We start from the raw sequence: 18883 nt of genomic DNA on the forward strand, positions 1-18883 counted from the left end.
AACCACCAGAGGGGCTGTGGAGAGGTATATTCAGAAAAAGAGGAAGAAAGCAGTGATTCCAGGCAGCTTCCTTTGTGTGACAAGCTTCCCAACCTTCTCCACCGCATCCTCCCCTCCCCTCTCGGGTTGCAGCTCCTCCACCTCTATCTCTCTAACATGTGTGCCTTCTGCCACTCGCCCTATCATTCTGATCCTGCCAGCTTTTGCCACACCTCTTCCCCGACCTTTGCTCCTTGCTCCAGCCTTGTTTTCCCCTGGCCGGGGAACCTCAGGCTCACTTTCACTCGCTGCCTGCCCTTCCTGACTGCCTGGCCATGTGCACCGGAAAGTGTTCCCGCTTCGTGGGGCTCTCCCTCATCCCACTCTCCCTGGTCTGCATCGTGGCCAACACCCTCCTGCTGGTGCCTAATGCGGAGACTGGCTGGACCGACCACCTCAGCTTGCATGTCTGGCTCATGGCAGGCTTCATCGGTGGGGGCCTGATGGTGAGAAGGCTGGCAAGGGAGATGGGCCTGGGGGTTGCTGCCATTCTAAGGGGTTTTGAACTGGGAAGAGGGAGACAGAGGAAAAGTCAGATACCTGGGAAAAGATGGGTTGGCTTGGTGGGGACTCCCTTCCCACCTCCCTCTACACACACACACACACCTTCCACCCACTATTGAACACTGTAGAATGTCCTGGAGCAGAGTCTCAGGGTCTTGAGCTGAGCCTAAGGAGAAGGAAGGGAGTCTCACTGCTCTAAACAGCTTCCCTTCTCCACAGGGGAGCGTGTCTTTACCTGTTCCCCCCCCCCCCCACTACAGCTAGACAGATGCTGGGTACACCTCACTACAACAGCTGAGGCAGAAAGAGCAGCTGGCTGTGTGGGAGGTTATCAGGGTAAGACAATCATGGGCATAAGGGTGGGGTACAGAAAAAAATGTCTGGTGCCAGGGAGCGACATCACTGACCAGTCAACTTTACCTATCAGCTCAGTATCACACTTCCCCTCTTCTGTGTCTATTCACTCTCAGCCCACATTTCTGGTTGTGTGGTGGCACAGTGGTTAAGAGCTATGGCTACTAACCAAGAGGTCAGCAGTTTGAATCTACCAGCTGCTCCTTAGAAACCCTACGGGACAGTTCTACTTTGTCCTCTAGGGTTGCTATGAGTCGGAACTGACTCGGTGGTAATGGGTTTGGTTTGGGTTTCACTCTGTGCTCTGGAGCCCTGGGGTGGTACAAAGGTTAATGCGTTCAGCTACTAACTGGAAGGTTGGTGGTTTGAATCCACCCACAGAAGCCTCAGAAAAAAGACCTGGCAATCTATTTCTAAAAAACCAGCCACTGAAAGCCCCGTGGAACACAGTTCTACTCTGACACACATGGGGTCGCCATGACTGGAATCGACTCTACGTCAACTGTTAATTCTGTGCTAAGAATAAACTCAGAACCTAAGTATGTATGACCAAGACAGTGCCCTCAAGTCTTCCCTGAGGCTAGAACCTGTCAGGAGAAGTGTTGGAAGGGGAAATACAGATTTCTTGGACTTCCTAATCCCCATCCTCAATCCCCTCCCTATTTGTTGTTGTCAGGTGCCATCAAGTTGGTTCAGACTCCTAGTGACCCTACATACAATAGAACAAAACACTGCCCAGTCCTGCACCATTCTCACAATCGTCACCATTTAGGGGAACTTTTTGAAGATAAAGCTAGTCTAACATCTTCATGGGGCAAAGATAAAAGTTCTACCTAGCCCAGTTCCCCATTTCTCGGAACAGCTGAATGAGGAAAGTTCTCCAAGAGGAGCCTCACCTTCCTCCCTTTTGCTGGTCACACCTCTACTAGATAAAGTGGAATACCTCTCCTTAACCAACAATACTTTCTTATTCTGGGAGATTGTTTTTCGTCCTCCCCTCTCCTGTGTGGAGTCATGGCTTTCTGACTCTACTCCATCCCTCTGACCTCAACTCTATCTGAGGGGGCACACTCCTTCCGAGTCTACACACTTACCCACTTTCACATCACGCCCCTTCGCCAACCTCAACTGTCCCTATCCTCTCACACACTGCACTGGACAGCCTACCCAGTCTGCTTCAGGGGAGGATGCCCTTCCAACATCATACCTGCCTCCCCCACCACCACGCCTAGAGTCACTCTTGAGAAGATGTTCTCAAAATTCACTCCCATAGCACTATGCTATGCCACAGGGACACAGACAAGGTCCTTGCTCTCCCTAAAGCTTGTGTCCCCATTGGTGAGACAAACAGTATGAAGGAAGCTGTGTGCCCAGTGCCTGGGCCAGCGCCTTGCACTTAACAGGCACTCGATTAACAGTCATTGAGTTGATAAAGTCACTAAAGAGATAGCAGATTTCAGACAAACAGTAGATACCATCAAGAAAATAAAGCTGAGTGCTGTCATGAAGAGCTATGGCTGGTAACCAAAAGGTCGGCAGTTCAGATTCACCAGGCACTCCTTGGAAACCCTATGGGGCAGTTCTACTCTGTTCTATAGGGTTGCTAGGAGTTGGAATTGACTCAACGGCAGTGGGTGGGTAGTGCAAGGTGGGAAGCCACCTTTTACAGCATTTTCAAGAATGGCCTCTATGAGGTAATGTCTGAAATGATACTAGGTCAAGGAAGGGCAAAGAGATTCAAGACATTTAAAAAATGTTTAGAAGATTTGAGTGCTGGCTGGTTGTAGGAGTACTAAAGTTTTCTAGCCTGGGTGCCCTGGAGGATATTTCCCACAGTGGAGACAAGAAAGTACAAGGAAAATGAATTTGGGGAATATCATGAGGTCAGTATGAGCCTGGCTGAATTTGAGGTAAAACCAGGACATTCAAGTGAATATATTCTTCAGGTAGTTAGATTTGGATCAGGAGGCATCCATTTAGGAGGCAACTATTGGCAGAGCCAATGGGAGGGAACGGACTTTGTGACGGAGGCCATAAAAATAAAAAGAGGAAGAAAACAGAGGACCAGGGGCTGAACCTCAGGGAATCCTACACTCTACATCAGAGGCTTCACTAGCATACTCCTTCACCCTCTACCATAATCCCACCTCACCAGACACTCCAATGCCATTATTCCTTCCTTGCTTCCTGCTGCTGAGGAGACAGAAGGGAATTTACAGTTATTGAGCATTTACTCTGAGCCAGTCTTGACATCAAATCAACCTGTTATCTCATTAAATCCTGACAACAGCCCTGTGAGGTCGAACTTGCAGACCCATTTTACATACGGCAAAACTGAGACCCAGAGAGATGAATGAATTCATAGAGTATGAAGTGAGCACAGAGTTCACATTAGATCACAGGCGTCCTGACTCCCATTCAGTTGGGCACCTACTAGGTGCCAAGGTTTATGAGGATAATGGTATTGGACCCTACAATTGGAGGTCACAATATGGACAGAGATAAGGTAGGTACATAAATAACTATAAATTAGAGCCAAACAGCACTCCAGGAGAAATAGAACTAAGGTATTCCTAAAGTCCAAAGAAGGAGCCCTGGTGGCACAATGGTTAAGCACTTGGCTGCTAGCCAGAAGGTTGACATTTCAAACCCACCAGCCACTCCTCAGGAGAAAAATGTAGCAGTCTGCTTCCCTAAGATTACAGCCTTGGAAGCCCCATAGGGCAGTTCTACCCTGTTCTATAGGGTGCTATGAGTCAGAATCGACTCAACGGCAACAGATAGGGAGGTATAGTTCAAAGACCAATCCTTAGATTTACTTTGGTAAAGTAAAGGGTCAGCGAAAATGAGGGCAACCCTCCATAAAATGGATTGATCTGGTAGCTGCAACAGGCTCAAACATACCAAAGGCTGTGAGGATGGCACAGGACTGGGCAACGTTTCATTCTGCTACACCAAAGGTTGCCATGAGTTGGAGCCAACGGGACGGCGACTAACAGTCACAGCATAGTTCAAAGAGCTGAGGCAATCACAAGCGGCTTCCCAGAGAAGGGAAGTACTGATGCAAATAAGACCTTGAGGATTTGGATGACCAGGCTATCACACTGACTCTCCTCCCACAGGTACTGTGCCCAGGAATTACAGCTGTTCGGGCAGGGGGAAAGGGCTGCTGTGGCGCAGGCTGCTGTGGAAACCGCTGCAGGGTAAGATCCAAACGGAGGCAGGATTCAGGACTAAGTATTTGAACCGGCCTCACAGAGCCACACCTAAAGCCCCTGCCCCGGTTCCGCAGAGGAGCTAGGCGACACAAGCTCCTCTGCAGAACCCCAGACTCCACCTCAGCGTTACTGCGAACTTGCAAATCTTAGGCCTCGGGTGGGCCTGACTGGAGGGGGGCTACAACCTCCACGAACTTCCACAGCGGCTGACTCTTAGGGTTAGCCTAACTCCAAGGCCCAGCGTTTGACGGGAAATTATTTTTAACATGACTCAGAGAGACTGTCATGGGGGGCAGGGGTAGGGCTAGGTTTAATCGGCCTACCAGTGGCGAGGCGACACAATTTACAACACCATTCTGCATCCAGATGCTTCACTCGGTCTTCTGCTCGGCGTTTGGGGCGCTTGGTGCCATCTACTGCCTTGCAGTATCAGGAGCCGCGCTCCGAATTGGACCCAAATGCCTCAGTAACGACGAGTGGAAATACCCGTTCGAAAACTCCAAGTAAGGCTTAGCCTGTGTTCGCGCCCCGCATCCTCTGCCTCTCCCCACCTGTCCTTTTTCACGTGGACCAGGCGACCTGGGCGGGACGCAGCTTCGAGGGCGCTCCCTCCACGTGGTGCAACCGAGGCCTTCAGAAATCCCTGTGCCCATGCGCAGGGTGCGGGCGGGGAGAAGTCACTCCATGTGACCGCCTTCCTTCACCTGACCTTGTCCCGCCCACAGAGGAGATTACTTGCGCGACAATAGTCTGTGGAGCCTGTGCAAGAGTCCGCCTCGTGTGGTCCCCTGGAACCTGACGCTCTTCTCGCTGCTGGTGGCTGCCTCCTGCCTGGAGGTGGTGCTGTGCGGGGTGCAGCTGGTGAACGCGACCATTGGCGTTTTCTGTGGCGATTGCAGGAAGAAGGAGGTGGGGCGGTGTGGGGGAGAGTAATAGAGGGAACCTGCCTGCTACTGGTTGTGTCCTCACTTTCTCTCTTCTTCAGGGCACTCCTAGCTGAGGCTCCACTGACCGACCACCCCATGACACCTGCTCGCTCCTGGAAGCTCGCCTGGTCCGCCCCCTCCCTGGCTGGCTGGAATAAACTGCTATGAGCTCGCTTGCTAGTCTCCGAGTGTATCTTATGCGTCGAGTGTCCAAGATACACCCGGACTTGGGACTATTGTGTTTGGGGCTCTTGCACCCCGCTTTTTATTTTCAAAAAAAAAAAAAAAAAAACAAATAGTTATTGAGCCATTAGTGTGTGCTGGAAGTACAGTGGTAAACAAGACAGACAAGTCCTATGCTCTCAAAGCATTTAGCATTCCAGGGGTGGGAGACTGGCAATTTTTGAAAGAGGCAATGGTTTGTTTCAGTTGGTGATAAGCTCTTTTAAAAAAAAATGCATTGCTAACAGGATAATCATTGACTGATAGACGGACTTTTTATAAGATAAGGAGAATCTCACTGAAGAAGTGAAATTTGAGATGCAGTCTGAGTACTTGGGGGATTCCAAGCAGAGAGAACAGCAAGGGCAAAAGTCCTAAAGGGAGAATCGCTATTTAGAGACTTGGACTTTGTAGGAAAAAAAAAAAAACTTGAAACTATGGAAAAAGACGCTTTAACTTCTTAAACTCTAGAAAATGAAGGCTTAAGGCCATTATAGCTTTGTTTCCTCCTAATTTGGGGTCACTGGTGGTTCAGATAAGGGGACAACCTGGGCTCTCGAGGTGAGGGGCGGGTGTGTGCAGAGGCCCTCCTTAACCTGTATGCAAAATGGTGTGTTTAAGTGCGTTATTCTGGGTTATCTGGATCTTTAACTTTCAGCAGCCTGCCACAGAAGCCCAAGACCAAACCCGAATGAGGGCCTGGCCCAATGCTAGGTCAGGAGGGAGATAAGGAGGCGGAGTATCCCACCTCTAAAACAAGCGAGACCAAAGCCAAGATGGACAAGCTTTAATAAAGTGAGGTGAGACAAGCCTCGGAGCCGGAGCCGGGAAGAGGGCGGCGACAGTGTCAGCTGCTGCAGCAGAATAAGCGCAGGTCGTTCAGCGCCGTGTCATCGCCAAGGCCTCTAGGCAGTTGGATCTTGGTCTGCAAGCCGCACACGCCTTTGGGGCACGGGTCGCTCCAGTCTCCAAACTCTCCCCAGGTCAGGCCAGGCCCCTGCAACTCCGCGCCGTCGGAGCAGCGGAAGAACACGTTGTTCGCAGCCGTGTTGTCGGCGGGGGTCACAGATGCCTCCACGCGAAGCGAGAAAGCCACGAGGAAGCCGCCGCCGGGGCACCACTGCGGCTCACTCCAAGTGCCCCACCTGAGGGGGAAGCAGAGATGCGCTGGCTCTGCGGGCGCCCTCTACCGACCTCCAGGCTGCGCCAGCCCTTGGGACTTCCCAGCCAGGAACGCCACGACTTCGGTGGGTTAGGTCTAACTACCTGACCTCCGCAGAGGTGCGGAGGGGAGCCCTTCCAGTCATCCCCCCAACTGCCCCGCAGGTCAGGGGGTGCCTGCCAGCCGGGAGAGGGAGTGTAGCAGGTGGTAAAGGCATACCCCCACCCTAGCGGATACTTGGCTCCTGCCCTCCCGCCCCTCCCCCCGTTCACCTTCCAGACTGGGACTCCACCACGTGCGTGTTGCACTCCGTGTTCCCCCCAGCGCAGTGTAGTCGGATCCCATTCAGAGCCGTGTCGTCGCCAGCAATGCCTTGGGGAGGCTCCACCTGGGAGAAGACGGGCATGGACGAATCAGAGAACTGCCATCCCAGGTTCTGGGGTCCCGCACGTCTCCGCCCCTCCGGGACCCAGGCCTGAGTCCCCACCTTGAGCGAGAATCCGTTGGCGAAGAATCCGTTAGGACACATCTCCGGCCAGGCCCAGTCGCCCCAGGGCCCCCCGTTAGTTACCTCGATGACCGACTTGAAGCCACTCGGCCCACCTGCTCCTGTTGGTCCGCGGCGCGTTGCCCACAACAGCAGCAGCAGCAGCTTGGCCCCCCCGCCCCGCTTCATCCTGCAGCCTCTGTGAGCCTGGCTCCTCATGCGAGTTTATACCACCCCCTGCCCCCACCACGGCTCCGATTCCGGAAGGGCCACCTGGATTAAGTGACATCCAAAACTAATCCGCTCCCGGAATCCTGCAGACTTGATTCTCTGCTCCAAGAAGTCGAGGCTTCCGGCGCCAAAGGAGGAGGGACAGGGCAAGCTGGCGGGTTAAAAGTACCACCACCTACTAAACGTTTACCGTAGGCCACCAATCGTGTTCAGCACTTTGCAGGCTTATTTTATTTAATCTCCACAGCAATTTTAGGAGGTGGGAATTACCCTTCTTATTTTGCAGAAGAGAGAACTGGAGCTCCAAAATGACAAGCAACTTGCCTAAGGTCACAGCCAGCAAGCCGGGCAACATTCCAACACTGGGAGAGTGGAGACCAGGGCTAGGCATGGTAGTGACGGTACAGGAATCTGGCCAGGGACAGGATGGGTGAGGGACATCAAAGTGAGAGGCAAGAATCCACCAATTGTCCAACTGGAAAGGTGTTCTTAGATACTGGAATCCTGGCTCTTTCAGAATCTGGGACAGCCCCTCCTCCCGACAGAGAGACAGGAATAATCCTAAAAATTTATGGACACGGGACGGGTCCTGCTCCTGTTCTGTTATCCTCTCCAGGAATGCCTTTCCCGCCTTGACCACCAGGTGGACTCCTAATTTGCCTTTAAAAAAAAAAAAAAATCTGGCTCAAATTTGTAAGGGGGCACCACCGCCTACTTGTCTGCCTCTCATATACCTTCGATCATTTATTCAATAAATATTTATTCAGTAATAATGTACTTTGGTCCAGGCAATATTCTAAGAGCTAGAAATAAAGCAGCAATCAAGAAAAACAAGGCTCTTGTCTTTGTCAGGGCTCACATTCCAGAGGGGAAGACAAATAAGTAAATTCTCCCCCAATGGACCTTGAGCTCTGTGAAGGCGCTTTTGTGCTCCTGAAGCCTAGGACAGAACTTGACATGTGGAAGTAGTTAATAAATTTTGGTTCAATGAACGAATCTGGAGTTAAAAAAAAAAAAAATAAGCACAAAGGTGTAAAAGGATAAAACCTAAAGTAAATATTTGAAAGGTCATGTATTCAGACGAAGACAAGGTCCTCCAGGCATAGGACAGGGCATTTACAAGTGGGTGTTTCTGGATCCCAGGTGCCCAGCGCTTGAACTTAATAGAAAAGATTTGTGGTAAGCTTTTCCATTTACAGTGTTTTCACATACATTATCATTTAATCCTCACATGAGGCCTTTGAGGTACCAACTATTATCCTCAATTTACAGTGGAGGGAACTGGGCTCAGAGTTAATTTAGAGCCTATGCACTGCTTAGTGGAGGAGCTGGCTCTGACCCCAGCCTTTCTTCCCAAGACCCAGCTGGTCCTAGAGGGAAGAGAAATGCAGAGACTTGTCACTGTCACCCAATCCCCCAAATCCCCTTCATCCAGTCCCTCACCCATGGATAGCTGCCCCTTGGGGCAAAGGACACAGGTGAGGGGGCTTTAGGGTTAATTATTAACCCTTTGAGCCTCACGGCACCGCGGTCTTCTCTCCCCTCCTGAATGCAGAGGGTCAAGGACTGGCTAGGGGCTGGTGAGGGGGCGGTGGTCCCAGCAGCGGCCATGGGGTTCACGCTGCGGCCACTGGCCCGGCAGCGCCGGCTCCACCACGCAATTCCTCTCGCTATCTTCGCTTTGCTGCTGCTTTATTTCAGTGCTCAGAGCCTGCGTGAGTGGCCCCTTCCCTCATCTGGTCAGAGAGGAACCCTCCCTAGGCCCTCAGAACCCATGGCCCCTCCTTCAATTCTCACTGCTCCACCTCATCTCTCCCCAGGAGCGCTCTCAGGCTGCGGATCCGGGGCACAATCCTGCACGCCCGAGGGACTGCTGCCCTTCCAGGTACGACCCCGGGCAGGGCTGTGCTGGGAGCTCCAGATGGGACTCTGATCAGGAGGAAGTGGAGCTACTGAGGACCTGGTGAAGAGTGGGTCTTCCGCCTCATTTCCCCCTCTCCGGTTAGAAATTAAGGGTACAGTAGGAGGGACGACGCCAGCTAGACCTTAGGAACAATTTCTTCACAGTCCGACTGGGCTGCTTGGCTATGAGGGTCCAGCAGGATGGGGGTTCTGCTCCCATCCCCCCCCCCCGCTTTTACCCCTCAGGTCCAGCAAGAGTCGGGACCCCTGGAGGTCCTGGAGAGGGAAGAGCCTCCTTGTCTGGGCCCCCAGGGGATGCTAGGCCGAATGATGAGGGCGTTCCGCGCCAGTCTGAACCCCGAAGGGGATGTGGAGTTGTCGCAGTACCTGGCCGGATGGAGGGAGCTGGTCAGGTGAGTGGTCCCCCTACCCCACTCCAGTCCCCGCTTCTTGTGGTTCCATTGCCCTCTCTCAAACCATCTCTCTCATTCCCACCACCACCAAACACACAGGTTCCTAACTCCCCTCGGCTCCGTCTTTGCTTTCGCCACAAGCGAGGCTTCCACCAAGGTCACAGCCCTGGAGACCAGGGTGCGCGGCCTAGATGCTGCACACTACAAGTCGCTGGCGGCCATGACGGCGTGGGAGCGGCAGACAGGGCTGCTGGAGAGGCCCGGGACTGCCCCCCGGGACTCGGCCCGCTCCTCGGGCTCACGAACGATGCTCTTGCTGCACCGCGCGCTGCGCTGGTCCCAGCTCTGTCTGCACCGGGTGGCGACCGGGAAGCTTGGAGGCCCTGACGCCGGTGTGCAGTGCAGCGACGCCTACGGAACGGCCCTGGCCCCGCACCACCCCTGGCTTATCCGTCAGGCCGCCCGCCTCGCATTCCTCGCCTTCCCTGGTCGTGACCGCTTGCTCGAGCTGGCGTGTCCCAGAACCAGGGAGACGGAGGCGCGAGCCGCGCTGCTCCGGGTCGCCAGCACCCTGGAGGAGGTCTATAACCGCACCCAGGGCCTGCTGGCCGAGCGCGGCCTGCTCCACCTGGCCTGAAGGCGCCACAGTCGGGGACCCGCAATGAAACCAGGGCCCTTTGCGTTGGGGCGGGGTTAGTGCAGCCTGGGGTTCTGTCGCCGCTACCAAGGGGGCGAGACAGACCGCTTAGGCCCCGCCTCTTTCGGACGTCACCGCCACGAAGGCCAGCCTCTGGTTTGGGGTTCCTCTCTCTATCCGCAGCTCTCGGGAAGTTGGGAAGAGCTGTGGGAAATAAAAAGGAGTTTTTGGCAGCTGTCGATGTGGGCGTTCTGTGTGATGATGGCAGGCCCTGAAGGGAAATAGAAAAAAATGAATGTGGAAAGATGTGTCATCCGTGTTCCCGGCAGCCGAGGGATTCACGCTCCCCTCCGGCCTATCTCAGCCACTCCCATGGCTTCAATTGCCAACGACATGCCCTGTCTCCAGCTGAGACAGGCAACCTCAGTTCAGCCCCACATAAGCAGCTCTTTCTTGGGTACCTCCACAGGCACCGCAAACACAACACGTCCAACACGGATCCCACCACCTTCCCCCCAGAACCTGTGCCTTCTCCTGTGTTCCCTGCCTCTGTGAATAAATGGCACCATCGTCCCCTCCATACCCCATCCCTAAAACCTGGGCGTCTACTCCTTTTATCCACACGCGCTGAGGTTTCTGTCATACGGTCTGCTTGTGTGGGGCAGAAAACACTTTAATCAGAACTCAATTTATGGTAGAGAATAATAAATGCTTTAAAAAAACACAGATAAAGATAGGTTTACAAATAAGCTAGGCTTTTCATAAATTGCTACCTGCTGAAAGCACACAATGAGGGCCCTGTCACAAAATCATAAGGAGGTAATAACAGTTTCATTTAATAAAATTTGGTAGCCAATTGAACACATGTAGTAAAAATTACACAATAAGATAGCCTTTTTGTGTATTTCCTGCCAGCCACCATGTCAGAAATCGAGATGGTACTCCCAGCGAGCCAGACTGGAGAACTCACAGTCAACAGCAGGCCCTCTTGATGTCTGTATTAAGAAGTCCAATTTGGCTGTTGGGTCATTCTCAGTGTGTGGCTCACGCAGGGAAAACACCTGAAGATTTCACAGTTGGATTTATGATTAACATTACTGTTACAAAAGCAAAGAAAAAAGTGCTTTTTATGAATTATTTTAAAATTGGAAGCCTTATGTGAGATCTAATATAAGAAACAACCCCTGAAACTATTGTCCTGAGATCTTTAAACATTAAACCAAAAACAAACCCTCAAGTCTTCTTAAAACCCAGCAATAGTTTGGCTTAACTAGTAAAGAATGCCTGCATTGAGCTGTATGCTCTTTCAGGATCCATTTATATTGGATCAGACTGACAACAGCAACCTGAAAGATTAGATAAGAACCTTAGGAGGCAGTGAGTGTACCTTAAGGAAGGAGGAACAACTCCGAAAAGGTGAGAATGCTTGCACAACTTGAACAATGTAATCAGTGTCACTGAATTGTACATTTAGAAACTGTTAAATTAGCGTATGTTTTTAAGGAAAAAAATGTTTTACTGTGTATAAACTCAACAACAACAAAATAAATAAAATTTTCAAAAACCTGGGCTTCTTGCTTCACACCAAGCAGGCACTCAGCTCGATAAACCCATGTTTACTAAAGGGCTCCTTGGCCATTCCCACAAGAACAGTGAATAGGAAAGAGCTTCACCATTTTATACACTAACTCCCAAATTATAACTCTAACCCACTTTTTCCTGGACTTCAGAATCCTATACATACAACTGCCTATTTGACATCTCCACTTGGATATCAACTAGGCATAGCAAACTTAAATGTCCAAAATCAAGCTTTTAATGCTCTCTTCGCCCCCCTCCCCAACACACACATTGTGATGCAATGACTTATTTAATATGGCCATGCTAGCCATGGTCTTTGTGACTTACATAAAATGATTGGGTAAGACTATAGAAATGAGGTAATTGTGGCCCACCAAGGGGGTGATTGGAGGAAACCCTGGTAGTGTAGTGGTTAAGAGCTATGACTGCTAACCACAAAAGGTTGGCAGTTCAAATCCACGAGGTGCTCCTTGGAAACTCTCTGGGGCAGTTCTATCCTGTCCTATAGGGTCACTATGACTTGGAATTGACTCTATGGCAATGGGTTTGGGTTTTTTTTTTTTTTTAAGGGGCATTGGATAGCTTGCTAATAAGGCAATGTTCATGGCACCATGTGGGGGTGGAACCATGCAGATACAGTCTACGGAACCCTAATGGAGGGATTGGTCAGTTTTGCCATCTCACTAGGCTTAAAATGAGCCATTCCAGAGGTGGGAAGGAGAGGATCTCACCACCAAGGAAAAAGAGCCAGGAGCAGAGCGTGCCATGGGATTCCTGCACTAAGACTCTCCTAGACCCAGGAGACAGAAAGAGAGATCTAACACCAAAGATGGCAAGATACAGAGAAGCAGTGGCAGAGAAGTAGCAGCAGCAGAAGAAGCAGAACCAGGAGACTGACAGGAGACCAGCAGGAGAGGGCATTTTGGGCTTCCTGGCCCACTGAGCAAGAAAGCTGAGTGCCTTCTGGCAGGGGGCTTGCTGGCTGGCGCAGTTGGCAGCTTTGGGGCACTTGGTGGAGCTAGAGCTGAGCATTTGCAGCAGAGGTCTACTGGCAGAGTGGGTACTTCAGGGCACTTATCAGCAGAGCTAAAATCGTTTTGTTAACACTTGCCCAAGCAGGGCAGAGACGCTCTCCTGATGAAAGAACTGTATCCTGTGTGTTCCTAAACCTGAATTGTAACCTGTAACTTCCCTAATAAGCCCCATACTCTTAAGTATTGTCTGTGAGTTCTGTGTGGCCATTGCGTTGAATTATGGTACTCAGCCAAGAAGTAGAGTACCATGGGAGGGACAGTTGGTGTCAGAATTGGGAAAGATGGTGGAGAGAGGAGGCATGTCTAATTGCCACCTTGTAGGAATCAGCCTTAGACTGTTGATCTTGATTCTCCTTCCAGCTTGCGAAGTTAGAGGAAGTCAGATGCTGCCCCCATGCCATTTTTACACACATATTCCCCTCACATCTTTGCTAGTTCAGTAAATAACAGCTCCATTTTTCTGGGTTCTTAAGGCCAAAAACCTTGCAGTCATCCTTGACTCTTCTCTCTTTCATCCCACCCACATCCAATCTGTTAGAATTTTTCAATAGAACAGTCAAAGTGATCCTTTCAAATGTAAATCAAATCATGTCACTTCCCTGCTCAAAACCTTCCAATGGCTTCTCATCTCGGACAAAATTTTTTTTTAATTTGAACTGGGGAGTTTCTGGACCATATTTTCAGTTGAGAATGATAAAAGGCTCCCTAAAGGTCCTACATGATCTGAATCTGCACTAGGCAAATTGATCTCCTCGATGTTCACTGAAAACATCAGTCATGCTCCTGCCTTAGGACTTTTGTTTGCCCTTGCTGTTTCCTCTTTCCAGAATTCCTTTTCCCCAGATAGATGGCATCCCCTCTTACTTATTCTGGTATTTGTTTAAATGTTGTGTCTTCAGTGAGGCCTCTCCTGATTATTCTTTTTCAAATCGCAACACCCCCCCCACACACACACACGCACACTTCCTATCTCCCCCACTTGCTTTATTTTTCTTCTTAGCATGACTCACTATCTAACATACTGCACTTATTTATTTAGGTTTTTTCCTTCCCTAATAGAATGTAAGCTCTCTGGGGGTAGAAATTTCTGCCTATCCTGCCTACACGTTCCTTGATGTATCTTCAGTGTCTAGAACAGTGCCTGATGCCAAGTAGGCATTCGATAATTTTTATTGAATGTATGGATGGGCACTACAAATAATTCAGATGACTGGAGCCAAAAGCATCAAAAAGAAAAGGAGAGATGTGATCTGGACAGCTGTGCAGAAGCAAGATCATGAAGGGCCTGACAAACCATGTTATGGTGTTTGAACTTTATTTCAAGAGCTAATTCCAAGGGGATTGTCTGAATCAGATTTTCAGCTAAAAAAAAAAAACTGGCTCTGACTGCAGTATGTAGAATGGTTTGATGGAGGAGAAAGACTATCACAAGTTCCTCATTTAATAATATTGAACACTCCACCAGCAACCACAGAATACATATATCCTCCACTGCACATGAAACATTCTCCAGTATAGACCATATGTTAGACTACAAAACAAATATCAATAAATTTAAAAGGACTAAAATCACATAGTATATTCTACAATCAAAACGGAACAAAATTAAAAATCGATAATAGAAGAAAAATTGGGAAACTCACAAACACATGGAAATTAAACAACACATTACTAAATAATTAATGGGTGAAAGAAGAAATCATAAGGGAAATTGGAAAACACGTTGAAATAAAGGAAAACAAACACAGCATGCCAAAGTTTATGGGATGCAGCATAAGCAATGCTGAGAGGGAAATTTATAGCTATACATACTTACATTAAAAATGAAGAAAGATCTCAAAATATAACCTAATCTTCCACCTTAAGAAACTAGAAATGCAAATGAAACCCAAATCAAGAAGGAAGAAAATAATAAAGATTAGAGTGGACGTGAACAAAAAAGAGAATAGAAAAACAATAGGGAATCAACAAAACCATGCCACTGTGGAACAGAGTTTGGCAGTTCTTCAAAATGTTAACCATAAAATTACCACATGACCCAGCAATTCCACACCGGGTATGTAAAACCAAAAACCAAACCTGTTGCCATCTAGTCCATTCTGGCTCATGGCGACCTCATGTGTTGCAGAGTAGAACTGCTCCATAGGGTTCCCTTGTCTGTAATCTTTACGACCCTATAGGTTAGCAGCCCAGCCGAAAGGTTGGCAATTCAAACCCACCAGCCACTCGGCCTGAGAAGGATGTGGCAGTCTGTTTCCATAAAGATTACAGTCTTGGAAACCCTGCAGGGCAGTTCTACTCTGTCCTATAGGGTCTCTATGAGTTGGAATCAACTGGATGCCAATGGGTTCCTAGTACCTAAACCCAAACCCAGTGTAGCATAGGATTTCCAAGGCTGTAATCTTTATGAAGCCGACTGCCACATCGTTCTCCTGCGCAGCTGGTGGGTTCAATCACTGACCTTCCAGTTAGCAGCCAAGCGCTTTTAACCACTGCGCCACCAGGACTTCTTTATAAAACCAAAAACCCGTTGCTGTCCAGTCGATTGCAACTTATCGCGACCCTATAGACAGAGTAGAACTGTCCCATAGGGTTTCTAGGCTGAAATCTTTACATGAGCAGATCGCCAGGTGTTTCACGGAGCGACTTCTGGGTTCCAACCGCAGACCCCTTGGTTAGCAGCCCAAATGTTTTAACCATGGTACACCAAGGCTCCTCCAAGGACGTTGTTGTTGTTAGGTGCCGTGCAGTCGGTTGCAAGTCATAGCGACCCCACCTACAGCAGAACGAAACATTGCCCACGAGAAATGGTAACATAACTTGGTTATTCCGACTCAGAGACTCTCAAGTCCCTCTCGAGGGCCCTTTGAACTACAACTCTGGTCAGATAGATCGGAACCGCAAAGGCACACAGGAAACGTAATCCCTTGACGATGTTTTTTTTTTTCTGCCACACTGCCATCAAGTGCTCACTGTCGCAAATCAACCGCCAGTACATTTATTTTCCCTTCTGCCGTCAACCAAGGCGTAGCTTCGCCCCTAGAAAGCCTCAGAGCGCGACCCGAGGGAGTGACAGAGCGCTTTACGACAGTTGCTTTATGGCAGCAGCGGAGGAGAAAGATGGCGGCAACCTTAGTAGCTGCTCGGGGGGCAGGGTCGGCTCCGGCCTGGGGGCCGGAGGCGCTCACCCCCGACTGGGAAAACCGGGAAGTCTCCACAGGGGTGAGGAAGGAGCCGCAGTTCAGGAGATGTGCTCAAGCCTCAATGCGACAAAAGAATAAGGGCTGAGTGGATTGGGAGAGCTTGGGAGGTGGGGTAGGGTGGGCTGTGGTGTGCTCGAGGCAGGGGGAGAGTATGCTGGGGTTGTTTCCGACGTTCATGGTGGGAGGTGGAGGGTGGGTTGAAGTGTGAGGTTCTGGAATTTTCCGGCGAGTGAAGCCCTTGAATTTAAGGCCTGAATGAGCGTTTGGGGATTTGAGAGATGGAATTCTGGTATTGTGTTTCTCCTTGATACTTCAGAATGGGTCGGCAGCGTACGAGTTTCGTTCTTTGGGAGCTGGTTAGAGGGATCATTGAGCCTTGTGTATGCTGGAAAATGCGAAAAAAGGCCCCGTCTCACCCCCCTTCTCCCTCTTCCCAGACCACTATCATGGCTGTGCAATTTGACGGGGGCGTGGTTCTGGGGGCCGACTCCAGAACGACCACTGGGTGAGCTCTGGACAGATAATGTGAAAGGTCCCATTTTTCCCTTCCTGCCCTGACTGCCATTCCATCCTTGCCCAGCACAGACCGCTGTGGGAAGGGAGGTACCTCCCCTCCCTGGAGATAAGGATTTGTCCCAGCATCTGCTACTTCCCAGTTCCCCTTGCCCTTTGGTGAAATCCTTGCAAAAGTCTGTTTTCGATCCACCTCTCAACAGTTTGGATGCGAGCTAACAGACAATGCTAGAATGCTCATCCCCAAGCCCTGAGGGCGTGGAGAGCCTTGGGATGGAGGTGGGAAACAGGTGAGTCCTTGCCCAACTATTTTACCATCCTGCAGGTCCTACATCGCCAATCGAGTGACTGACAAGCTGACCCCTATTCACGACCGAATATTCTGCTGCCGCTCGGGCTCAGCAGCTGATACCCAGGCAGTAGCTGATGCTGTCACTTATCAGCTTGGCTTCCACAGGTGCTTGTGGGCAAGGGAGGAGCAAATATCTGGAAAGACTTGGGGCCTGAGAATCTTTTAAATGGCCTGACTCCCAGGTCCTGACACTGCCTTCCTTGTGGTGGCCCCTCTCACCCTTTAGCATTGAACTGAATGAGCCTCCGCTGGTGCACACGGCAGCCAGCCTGTTTAAGGAGATGTGTTACCGATACCGGGAAGACTTGATGGCAGGAATCATCATTGCGGGCTGGGACCCCCAAGAAGGAGGGCAGGTCGGAATCCCCCAGGAGGACAGAGCACTGGAGCCATGCTTTTGACCCTGTCCCCAGCCCAGCCACATTCCCTTTCTCCTTCCAGTCTCTGTCTCACTCCTACTATTAACTCTCCCCAGATCAATCCCATGATGGACTGGTGAAGGTATGTGTGTTGGGGTCGATACAACTGGTGACTCTTGTCCTCCCTCCACCTGGCAGGTGTACTCAGTACCCATGGGGGGTATGATGGTAAGGCAGTCCTTTGCCATTGGAGGCTCAGGGAGCTCCTATATCTATGGCTATGTCGATGCTACCTACCGGGAGGGCATGAGCAAGGAAGAGTGTCTGCATTTCACTGCCAATGGTGAGAACTTGGGCTTCTGGGCCTGTGAGCTTCAATCCTCTACCCAAGCCAAGCCAACATGCCTCATTCCTTGCAGTGATCCTAGCATCAGAGTCAGACCCTAACCCCAACTTTCTCTTATCCACAGCTCTCGCTTTGGCCATGGAACGGGATGGCTCCAGTGGAGGGGTGATCCGCCTAGCAGCCATTGCAGAATCAGGGGTAGAGCGGCAGGTACTTTTGGGAGACCAGATCCCCAAATTCGCCATTGCCACTTTACCGCCCCCCTGAATCCTGGGATTCTAGGGTATAATAAAAGATATCCCATACTGACCAAAAATCCAATAAACAGTTTGTCAGAATCTGTGTGACTTGGGATTCTTTTCTTGACCTTAAGCCTGAACTTGGTCTGGCCCACTCCTGTTTGTGCAGACTACTACATTGAGCTTGGAGAGAGTCAGAAAGAATACAAAAGTTTATGAAGGCCCATTCTCCACTAAGCCTCTGGACGGGTAGTTTTCAAGCCTTTCTCCAGACCACCTTTTCCCATACTTCCTTTGCCCTGCCATATCCACGTCCTTGTGCCACCAGAGTATGGTTGCTACCAATGAATGATCCACCCCCTTCTGTTCAAGCCTGAGGTGGATCTCAGAATCCTGAGACGGGGGTCACCTGCCCTCAGCCTGCTTCCTGCCAGTCATCATGGGTGGCTACTGGCCTTAAGGCCAGAAAGACTCCAGGTCGCCTCTGACCTAGCCTCATGGTCCACTCTCTCCACACTCACCTCTGTCACCTCATCTTACAGTCAAGAGCAGCAGAACAGCTTCCTTGACTTGGGAGAAAGGGGGACCCTTTCTGCCGATGGAGTTGAAGATGAACTTTGGGTAGAAGAGGGCAGCCACCATTCCTGTGGCGGGTGTGATGGTAAGGTAATCTTCAGCCCCTTGAAAGGGAGGCTGAGGGTGGACTCTGGCCCCTCCAAACCTGTCCCCATTCAAGCCAGGGACCTAAAGGAGCTCAGTAGTGCTCCATGACAGTGACTAACATTCTCAATTTCCCTCAGTCGCTTCTCCAGCCTATGAATCAGGGAACTGTGGGAAGCTTGTTCTAGAGTGAAATCACCGTGGAGGCTTTTGGAAGGTAGACAGGAGGCTTCCAAGGTCCTAAGGAGGTGGAGAGGGCCTGGATTAAGTAAAAAACAGAGACATGTATCTTAAACTTAAAATAACCAATGCAATACTTTTGATTTTCCTACCAAAACCTGTTCTCCCAGTTCTCCCTCTCCCAAGGCATCATCTTGGATTCCTCTTTTACACTCCATATTCAATCTCACAGTAAGTCCTGGAAACTCTAATAAAAGTATATCTAAAACCTAGCTGCTGTGGAGTTGACTCTAATTCATAGTAATCCCATGTGTGTCTGTA

General features: G+C 50.3%; 4 protein-coding genes across 7 annotated transcripts; 3 read left to right on the forward strand and 1 right to left on the reverse strand.

Moving 5' to 3' along the window:
• The first annotated feature begins 314 nt into the window (after window positions 1–314).
• Window positions 315–5209, forward strand: TM4SF5 (transmembrane 4 L six family member 5). The gene is made up of 5 exons (XM_049860319.1): window positions 315–485; window positions 4020–4100; window positions 4482–4618; window positions 4841–5032; window positions 5101–5209. The coding sequence occupies exons 1-5, from the start codon at window positions 315–317 to the stop codon at window positions 5207–5209; spliced, it is 690 nt and encodes a 229-aa protein (XP_049716276.1).
• An 830-nt stretch (window positions 5210–6039) lies between these two features.
• Window positions 6040–9357, reverse strand: VMO1 (vitelline membrane outer layer 1 homolog). 3 transcript variants are annotated; one of them, XM_049860739.1, is made up of 3 exons: window positions 6997–9357; window positions 6698–6813; window positions 6040–6408 (listed from the first exon to the last, which is right to left on the reverse strand). In XM_049860739.1, the coding sequence occupies exons 1-3, from the start codon at window positions 7129–7131 to the stop codon at window positions 6111–6113; spliced, it is 549 nt and encodes a 182-aa protein (XP_049716696.1). In that variant the 5' UTR covers window positions 7132–9357; the 3' UTR covers window positions 6040–6110. The 3 variants fall into 3 exon arrangements, with proteins under 3 accessions (XP_049716696.1, XP_049716695.1, XP_049716693.1); XM_049860738.1 differs by having other exon boundaries at window positions 6913–9357; XM_049860736.1 differs by having other exon boundaries at window positions 6698–9357.
• Window positions 8753–10095, forward strand: GLTPD2 (glycolipid transfer protein domain containing 2). Its single transcript, XM_049860320.1, has 3 exons — window positions 8753–9028; window positions 9292–9458; window positions 9558–10095. The coding sequence occupies exons 1-3, from the start codon at window positions 8753–8755 to the stop codon at window positions 10093–10095; spliced, it is 981 nt and encodes a 326-aa protein (XP_049716277.1).
• Window positions 10096–15796: 5701 nt separating this feature from the next.
• Window positions 15797–17819, forward strand: PSMB6 (proteasome 20S subunit beta 6). Of its 2 annotated transcripts, none has more exons than XM_049859605.1 (6): window positions 15797–15932; window positions 16351–16418; window positions 16752–16883; window positions 17005–17134; window positions 17336–17480; window positions 17608–17819. In XM_049859605.1, exons 1-6 carry the CDS (start codon window positions 15831–15833, stop codon window positions 17748–17750), a joined length of 720 nt encoding a protein of 239 aa, XP_049715562.1. In that variant the 5' UTR covers window positions 15797–15830; the 3' UTR covers window positions 17751–17819. The 2 variants fall into 2 exon arrangements, with proteins under 2 accessions (XP_049715562.1, XP_049715563.1); XM_049859606.1 differs by having other exon boundaries at window positions 17588–17738.
• Window positions 17820–18883: the final 1064 nt, after the last annotated feature.

Source organism: Elephas maximus, chromosome 19 (assembly GCF_024166365.1).
Source record: "Elephas maximus indicus isolate mEleMax1 chromosome 19, mEleMax1 primary haplotype, whole genome shotgun sequence".
In the NCBI taxonomy this organism is placed as follows: domain Eukaryota; kingdom Metazoa; phylum Chordata; class Mammalia; order Proboscidea; family Elephantidae; genus Elephas; species Elephas maximus.